Source organism: Bos grunniens, chromosome 26 (genome assembly GCF_055505025.1).
Source record: "Bos grunniens cultivar Pamir isolate PY7600 chromosome 26, Bosgru_T2T1.0, whole genome shotgun sequence".
Classification (NCBI taxonomy): Eukaryota; Metazoa; Chordata; class Mammalia; order Artiodactyla; family Bovidae; genus Bos; species Bos grunniens.
In genome coordinates, this window is record NC_141190.1 from 9,771,262 (window position 1) to 9,780,833 (window position 9,572).

The 9,572-nt window shown below is 40.2% G+C and overlaps 1 protein-coding gene across 2 annotated transcripts in view; it reads right to left on the reverse strand.

Annotated features, from left to right (window-relative positions):
* ATAD1 (ATPase family AAA domain containing 1) overlaps positions 1-9,550 on the reverse strand; it is a 40,587-nt gene extending 31,037 nt beyond the window's left edge. Inside the window, exons 1-2 of one of the 2 annotated variants that reach the window (XM_086379242.1) lie at positions 9,504-9,550; positions 6,093-6,267 (exon numbers count right to left, since the gene is read on the reverse strand). In XM_086379242.1, the coding sequence (XP_086235368.1) occupies positions 6,093-6,254 (162 nt within the window). In that variant the 5' untranslated portion in view covers positions 6,255-6,267; positions 9,504-9,550. Of the gene's footprint in view, positions 1-6,092; positions 6,268-9,279 lie in introns of both variants that reach the window. The other variant, XM_086379241.1, reaches the window with a different exon arrangement.
* Positions 9,551-9,572: the final 22 nt, after the last annotated feature.

A 9,572-nucleotide genomic window follows, 5' to 3' on the forward strand; every position in this document is an offset into this window, starting at 1 on the left:
GAAAGCCAAGAGGAACTAAAGAGCTTCTTGATGAGGGTGAAAAAGGAAAGTGAAAAAGATGGCTTTAAACTCAACATTAAAAAAACTAAGATCATGGCATCCAGTCCCATCACTTGGTGGCAAATAGAAGGGCAAAAAGTGGAACCAGTGACAGATTTTCTTTTCTTGGGCTCCAAAATCACTAATGGTGACCACAGTGATGAAATTAAGACACCTGCTCCTCGGAAGGAAAGCTATGACAAACCTAGACAGTGTATTAAGAAGCAGAGACATCACTTTGCTGACAAAGATCCGTATGTATTGTCAAAGGTATGGTTTTTCCAGTAGTCATGTACAGATGTAAGAATTGGACTCTAAAGAAGGCTGAGAGCTAAAGAATTGATGCTTTCAAACTGTGGTGCTTGAGAAAACTGTTGAGAATCCCTCAGACAGCAAGGATATCAAACCAGTCAATCCTAAAGGAAATCAACCCTGAATATTCATTGGAAGGACTATACTGAAGCTGAAGCTCCAATACTACAGTCACCTGATGCAAAGAGCCGACTCACTGAAAAAGATCCTGACGCTGGGAAAGATCAAAGGTAAAAGAAGCGGGCGGCAAAGGATGAGACAGTTAGATAGCATCACTAACTCAATGGACATGAATCTGAATAAACTTTAGAAATGACAGTGAAGCCATGTGTGCTACAGTCCATGGGGTCACAAAGAGTAGGACACAACTTAGGGACTCAACAACAACACCACACCAACAGCTCAGGGGCCTACCTTATCTTACCAAGACTCACTGCTCTGAGTCCAATTACTTAAGGGCATCTGATAAGCAATCTCCAAAGACTGTTGGGATTCTCTGGTGGCTCAGACAATAAAGAATCTGCTGCAATGTGGGAGACCTGGGTTTGATCCCTGGGTTGGGAAGTTCCCCTGGAGAAAGGAATAACTACCCATTCCAGTATTCTTGCTGGAGAATTCCATGGACAGAGGAGCCTGGCAGGCTACAGTCCATGGGGCGGCAAAGAGTCAGACACAACTGAGCAACTTTCATTTTCTTTTTGGCTTCCCTGGTGGTTCAGGTGGCAAAGAGTCTGCCTGCAAGGTGGGAGACCCGGATTCGGTCCCTGGTTCAGGAAGATTCTCTGGAGCAGGAAGGAAATGGCAACTACTCCAGTATTCTTGCCTGGAGAATCCCATGGACAGAGGATCCTTGTGTACTATAGTCCAAGGGATCACAAAGAGTTGGACACAACTGAGTGACTAACACAAAGACTGATCCTGCCCCTGCCATTTAGACCTACAATTCAACAACTCCATGAATGTTTTCCCTTGGATTCCTACCACCAACACAATCTCAGTATGCCCAAATCAAACGTCATCTTCTCAAGTACTTGCCCCATCTACAGATTCTAAAACTCTATAAAAGACACTATGAGTCTGAGGATTCCAGACAAACCTCATTTCACCTGTCCCTTTTCTCGTCATCACGAACTCCTCTGAACGTTTACCTACTTTACCCACTCCACTCCTTCTGTCACTCCTTTATTCTAGGTCTCTGCCAGCATTACTTGTCTGTAACCAACATATCTTGGTTCTAGTTTCCTTTGTCAGTGACATATTGGCACTTGCCAAGGGCATTTGCCTTCTGTCCTTGAGAGGACTGAATCCTGTGCTGCCATAGCTGTTGACCTTCGACATGCCCTGAAGGGAATCTAGGGTTGAGAATGAAGCATTTTGTGCTCCAGAGAAACTGCTGGAACAGGTCTTCAGACAGTTACTTTCAGGAACTGATATCTTCTTGGGCTCCAAAATCACTGCAGATGCTGACTGCAGCCATGAAATTAAGACACTTGCTCCTTGGAAGAAAAGTTATGACCAACCTAGACAGCATATTAAAAAGCAGAGACATTACTTTGCCAACAAAGGTCCATCTAGTCAAAGCTTTGGTTTTTCCAGTTGTCATGTATGGATGAGAACTGGACCATAAAGAAAGCTGAGGTGCCAAAGAATTGATACTTTTGACCTGTGGTGTTGGAGAGGACTCTTGAGAGTCCCTTGGACTGCAAGGAGATCCAACCAGTCCATTCTGAAGGAGATCAGTCCTGGGATTTCTTTGGAAGGAATGATGCTGAAGCTGAAACTCCAGTACTTTGGCCATCTGATGCGAAGAACTGACTCCTTGGAAAAGACCCTGATGCTGGGAAAGATTCAAGGCAGGAGAAGGGGATGAAAGAGGATGATATGGTTGGATGGTATCACCAACTCGATGGACATGAGTTTGAGCAAGCTCCAGGAGTTGGTGATGGACAGGGAAGCCTGGCGTGCTGCAGTCCATGGGGTCACAAAGAGTCCAACACAATTGAGCAACTGAACTGACCTGAACTGATCCTTGGATCTCCTCATATTTAGAGAAGCACTAAGTAAGTCCCCTCACGGTGACATCACCTCCTTGGAACCAGTAGGAAAACCTTTTTGTACAAAAAGTGCTTGACTGCATGAACACTCCTTCACCAAAATCATGTATATTGACCACCCTCAACCTTTATAAACAGCAGTTTCTCAGAGGTATCTGAGGTGCTGTCTCCCAGGCTGCAGTCCTCATTTTGTCCCAGATAAAACTTAACTGGCAACTCTCACGTTGTGCACCTTTTAAGTTGACAGTTATGGTGACTGATGAAAAGACCCAGGGTGGACTTCCTTCCTTTGCCTGAACTCTCTGAGAAACGGAGCCTTGGTACCAGCAGTGGCCCCTTCTACCCATCCACCTCCCCAGGTAAATAAGACATATTTCCTGTCCCCTTAACAAAATCAATTCCATTCCTCGTACCTTCTTTAATAGAAAATCACATCACACTTTCCTAAACAATCATGAACTAACTGTCCTTTATATTAGTATTCTGTAGATTGGCAAACATAAATACCAGTGATCATTTCTAAAAACAATTGCTTTCTTATAGAGGACATCTCAGGATGGCACTGAACATTATTTATCTGTAGTCCAAAATCTCTAGTTTCTTTGTAAGAGAAAGTGTTCAGTAATTCATATTTCTGAATCTTATTTTTTTTCATAAAACAAAATTTTATATAACTGAAGGATCCTTCCTGGGACTAGTTAACTGCCTTTACAAAAAAAGAGAAAAGAATGAAATTCCAGTGTTCCAAATCAACTTGTTACACATTTATATAAACCTACAGTGTCCTGGCAAACAACATGCTTTCATTTTCTGTCTCAGAGCTAGAATCCTGATTCATTTCAGCAGAGACTCCACAGGCAACAGGAAAGATTGTGGCATTAAAATATTCATTTACACTTTTGTGATAGTTCAACAATAGTTCTGGGAAAGCTTGCAAACCATACAAGGTTGAAAGCATCATAAGTGGGTGCTAAGACTCAAATGAGAAAAAGGAAAAAAAGAAAAAGTGGAAAGAAAAACCTCTGGGGATAGCCAGGGGTATTTAAATGAACCATAAGAATGGCAACAATATTTAAACCCCCTTTTTTAAAAAGGGGATTTTTCTTTTTTGACTTAAAATATTTCACTCTAAACAAACTTATGTCCACTGTCAATGAAAGCATCTCACTAATATACTGTGGACGTCTTTTGCCATGTATACCCATGTATATCCATGCCCTTTTCTTTTTCACGTGGGGAACTTCAACCTAGCAATTATTACAACATATGTTATAGTCTAAAGCTCAAAAAATTTTTAGCAATTTTGAAACTGAATTGCATACAAACCAAATAAAATTTACATTATAACAAGCATTTCCACCTAAGACTGTGGGGACACTGGAGCCTTCGGCATTGATCGCAGGGCCTTTTCACCAGGTGCTTTTCTAAGTCATCAAGGTTATCTTTAGCCTCACTTTCAGGCTCCTTTTTAGGCTCTGGCTCTGCCTCTGGGATTTCCTGTGCTGATGTGGTTGTGGGAGCAGCTACGAATGCAGGGGTTATAACACATGCAGTAGCGGCAGCTACAGCCTTCTCCTTTCTGAATCTTTATTTTATTTGGAAATGACCTAGCTATTCAATAACTTCCATCGCAATCGTTTAGCACAACCCTAGTAATTTAGACATCAGCTCCTTGTGACCAGCAGAAAATCTTTTTGTCAGATAAGTGCTTGATTGCATGAACTCTCCCTTCACCAAAATCACGAACACTGACCTTGTCCCCACCTCTTTGGAGCACTTTCTCAGAGCTATCTGAGGTGCTGTCTGCTGGCCTGTAGTCCTCATTCTGCCCCCAATAAAACTTAACTCACAACTCTTATAGTACATCTTTTTTAAGTTGACACTGATTCTAATTCCTGTTATATGCTACAGTAAGGTGAATTATTCATAAAACATTGCTATGAACATCACCTAAAATCTTTAATATATGATGGAGAAAAAAATAGTCTCTTTGGCAAGTGGTGTTAAGAAAGCTAGACAGCTGCATGTAGATCAATCAAGTTAGAAAAGATGTTCACACCATACAAAAAATAAACTTAAAATGGCTTGAAGACCTAAATACGAGACATGATACCATAAAACGCCTAGAAGAAAGCATAGGCAAAACATTCTCTGACATAAATAATAGCAATGTTTTCTAAGGAAATAAATGGGACCTAGTCAAACTTATCAGGGTTTCCTTGATAGCTCAGTTGGTAAAGAATCTCCCTGCAATGTAGGAGACTCCAGTTTGATTTCTGGGTCGGGAAGGTCTGCTGGAGAAGAGATAGGCTACCCAGTCCAGTATTCTTGGGCTTCCCTTGTGGTTCAGCTGGTAAAGAATCCGCCTGCTATACGGGAAACCTGGGTTTGATCCCTGGGTTGGGAAGATACCCTGGAGAAGGGAACGGCTACCCACTCCAGTATTCTGGCCTGGAGAATTCTATGGACTATACAGTCTGTGGGGTTGCAGAGAGTCAGACACGACTTCTACAGTCAAACTTACAAGCGTCTGCATACCAAAGGAAACCATAAACAAAATGAAAAGACAACTTATGGACTGGGAGAAAATATTTGCCAACAATGCTACTGACAAGGGCCTAATTTCTAAAATATACAAACAGCTTATGTGATTCAGTAACAACAACAAAAACCAAACAATCCAATCCAAAAATACACAGAAGTCCTAAATAGACATTCCTTCAAAGACACACAGATGGCCAATAAGCAGATGAAAGGACATTCAACACTGCTAATTATTAAAGAAATGCAAATCAAAACTACAATGAGGTATCACTTCACACCAGTCAGAATGGTCATCATCTAAAAAGTCTACAAATAGTAAATGTTGGAGAGGGTGTGGAGAAAAGGGAACCTTCCAACACCGTTGGTGGAACTGTGCAACCACTATGGAGGACAGTATGGAGGTTCCTTAAAAAACTGAGAACAGAATTATCATAGGATCCAGCAAGCCCAGTTCTGGGGATGTATCAGGAGAAAACTATGATTCAAAAGATACATGCACCCCAATGTTCACAGCAGCACTATTTACAACAGCCAAGACCTGGAAGCAACCTAAAAGTCCTTGGACAGATGAATGCATAAAGAAGATGGGTGGAGTACATTCTTAACAATGGACTACTCCTCAGCCATAAAAAAAGAATGAAATAATGCCATTTGTAGCAACATGGATGAACCCACAGATTACGGTACTAAGTGAAATAAATCAGAGAAAGACAAATATCATATGATATCACTTATATGTGGAGTCTAAAATATGATATTTATTTATAAAACAGGAACATTTCACATGTTACACAAAGTAAAATGTATACCATTACTGAAGATAAATTTTTTTGTTTAGTGTGTTGAAAATGTTACCTAGATTCCTTCATTTATAAGCTGAAAAATTATTCTAACTAGATATTCATTAAAAATACTGTAATATTTTTATTCTTCACTTTTTCTCCTAAGTTGCCTACACAGCTGAAAAGGATTTAACAAAAAAAATACCTTTTTAGGAATAATGAAATTAAATATTATATAAAAACATTTCCACATGGGTCTTATAGAATTTTTCATTAATTTATAATTCTACTATATCCTCAGTTTTATGAAAAAGTATTTGTTAGCTACAAGAAAAATGATCCTCAAACATTTTAATCATACCTGTTTCTGGGCTTCTACTTTTTGCTTTCTGGTTGGATCAATTGCATCTACCATCCATTTAATTGTAAAGTATGTTACTGCACCAAATATTGTCAAACGGAAAATTAAACCAACAACTTCATTCCGACTCAAGGGACGAGAAAAGGTTTCAGCATGTACCATCTTGATTGTTAACCTTAAAAAACAAATAGAAATGTCAGTAGATAATAACTAGACTCATTAAAATTGGGAGACTGATAGGTAGCATAAACTAAACAAGAAAAACTGACTTTTAGTCAAAGTCAACATTACCTACCTTGTAAATGTTTTAGTTAAGGAGAAATGGATTTTTAAATGTTAAGTAAACAAACACATTTTAAGCTCCTCTTGGAAACAGGCTTATTTATTAAATTTTTTAATAAACTTTCCTAAAAGTTCATATAATTTTAAGTACAGAATAATTCTATTGAAAAATGCAGTACATGTTTTAAAGTATTTATTCTTTTAAAGAACTTTTAAATAACTATTTCAGGGAATCTAGATAAATGATGACTATAACACTTATACAACTGAAAAAAGGCAGCCAAACAATGAAATACTTTACTAATGTAATGGTATACGAGGTAATTTCTGAGTAAAATTCAAGCTGTGAACTGACTCACGGTTCTCTCATACTTACTTTTAAAGGTTTCCAAAGCCTGCTAAAATTTATACATGCCATTTTCTCAATTCACAAGTGACATGAAATTGTTGGAGCCATTTTACTATTTCCAACAACCTACCTATGTATGAAACAAGCAGAATCTTCAAAATGTTTGAGCCACGAAAATACAGCTCTCACCCAAGATAAAGAGGAAAAAAGGAAGCAACGTGCCTATTTTTACACATATACCTAAGCAGTTACATCAACACAGCTTGGCCTACAGGAGGGATGCACACCTATGTCAAAGGCAATGACCACCTAATAAAACAAGCTTTAGGGGTGATGTGACCATCACTTTTTGAGAGAGACTCTTGGCCTCAAATAACGGCATTATACTCTCTCCACAAGGTGTGCTGAGTGCTATGTGATTTGGGGGGGTGGGGAATGTGTATTTTGCATTCGTGTGAAAAGGAATAATCCAAAATCTGTACTCAGAACAACAGGTGAAAATAGGTTCTTCATAGGCTAATTTATGGTCATTCCAGCTCTAAAATTATTGTTCCTATTCTCACTAGTACTATCTAGTTAAAGATTTTCTTCAGTCATTCCAACAGAATTGGTGTCAGACTACTGAACGATTTCCAAAAGAAAAGTCAAGGATTCCAACCTTCTGCATCACTCGGAGACATTCACTTCACAACAATACATTATTTAATTTAAACTTAACAATTGGGTTTAAATTAAGTAACTGAAAAACCTTTATTTTGGATAAAGACATTTTGGCCTAGGGATATTAAATGACTCAATTCATACAATAAAGCACTTATCAAGCATGTGTATATATTACCTACAGTATCTTGAGTATACAATAATGGCTAAGACACAATTACTTTACTCCAGGAATGCACAGTCCATTATTATCTTATTAAAAATTAAGCTAGAATAACCAACCCCCTCTGCAACAACAACAAAAAAAAGGAAGCTAGAGAGAAGCCATATAGTTAAAATCTCTTATGTAACAAATCAAAGGGTGCTTTCTATCATCAGCATGGATTTCTAAAATGGGTTAACAATACTCTTCTTATAGTAAGTGGAAAAACTGACTTCTCTAGTCTTTATTCCAACACAGTAAATTTGAAAATTCAGTTGGAACATGTGGGAGCATTATTCACAAATGAAAATAAAAGAACAGGCAAAATTAAGATTTATTAGCTTAAACTGCTGCTGCTAATGCTAAGTCGCTTCAGTGTGTCCAACTCTGTACGACCCCATAGACGGCAGCCCACCAGGCTCCCCCATCCCTGGGTTCTCCACGCAAGAACACTGGAGTGGGTTGCCATTTCCTTCTCCAATGCATGAAAGTGAAAAGTGAAAGTGAAGTCACTCAGTCGTGTCCGACTCCTAGCGACCCCATGGAATGCAGCCTACCATGCTCCTCCGTCCATGGGATTTCCCAGGCAAGAGTACTGGAGGGGGCTGCCATTGCCTTCTCCATTAGCTTAAACTAGTGATATTCAAATAAAATGTTTTCAAAAGTTTGAGTTAGTAGTGATAAAACTGCCATCTACTGGATGGTCACTGAAATACATGAGCTAAGACTACTACCAGTATACCCCAGTCAACGAGGTAACAATTTTTAAACCTATCAGAAAAACCAAGACAAAGCCTTTGCTAACCATATATTTTCCTATAATTAAACTATTAACTGCAACAGAGTACTCTGGACCTAGTCACTTCTAAAAGGGATCCTTCTTCTAAAGTGACTTCAAAATCCTGAAATGAAAGTGAAACTTATACTTGTAGGTTTTAACTGTGTACTTGATCATACACTCATCTACTATTCATATGACATTGATACGCCTGCAGTGTAAGGCTGTTATGGTAACAATACCATCACAGCAGAATATATAATAAAAGTTTCACATGCATACAACACTATGGGCTGTATTTCAATTTTGTATGAACATTAGGATCAATACACAAATATACTCATAAACATGGATGATGCCATGGACAACTAAGAAATATGGCAAAACACCGTAATTCAGAGTTATTTGTTAGGCAAATGTAACAACATATAGCTTCATTATAGAGTTCTCCATTTCAGGGTAGTAAACTTTAAAATCGTACCACCTCCTCAATAAGCAGGTTACTGGCAGGTTAAGGTACAAGAGTATGGTATTCATGCTACAGCATTTCTCTAATTCACTGCAGTGTTTTACAAAGTTTTTCTCAACCCCAGAGTCCCAGTTTCGCAGACATCAAGGCCCTATGAACACTGCCTGTGACAAAGAAAGCCTGCCAACATTCACATACAGGACGGATTATTAACAGCACCATCCTCTGCGAAAGCGCGCCCAGGCCTGAAGAACCACCTCCACTTTTGCAGTAGGTGGTAGCAGTGCCTGTGCGACAATCAGACCCGGTTCGTTCTGGCCGCCTTTCCCTAGGACTCCAGTTCTGAGGTCGCCCGGAACGATCTTCAAGGCACCGCAGCGACTAGGCTGCCTAGAGACTCCCTGGAAAGGGCCTACGTCTTGGGGGGCAGCGCTAACGGGGACTTACGGGCCTAGGCCGGGCCGGGAGCCAATGCGAAGCCCGGGATGCCCTTGGAGGTTAATCCGGTGGATACGAAGGGCTGCGGGAAGCTGAGGGGCGACAATGAGGTGGGGCGTGGAAGGACGGCGAGGTGACCCGAGATTGGCTTCCCAGCCCCGCGCGGGTCCCTGAAGGAGCTCAGCGTGACCCATCGCCCGCCCTACGAAGCCCCGCGGAAACCCGCTACTCACCGCCTGGGTTGAAACAGCGGCCGCAGGAGCCCTTACCAGCCTTACACAGGAAGGAAACGCCGCCTGGGA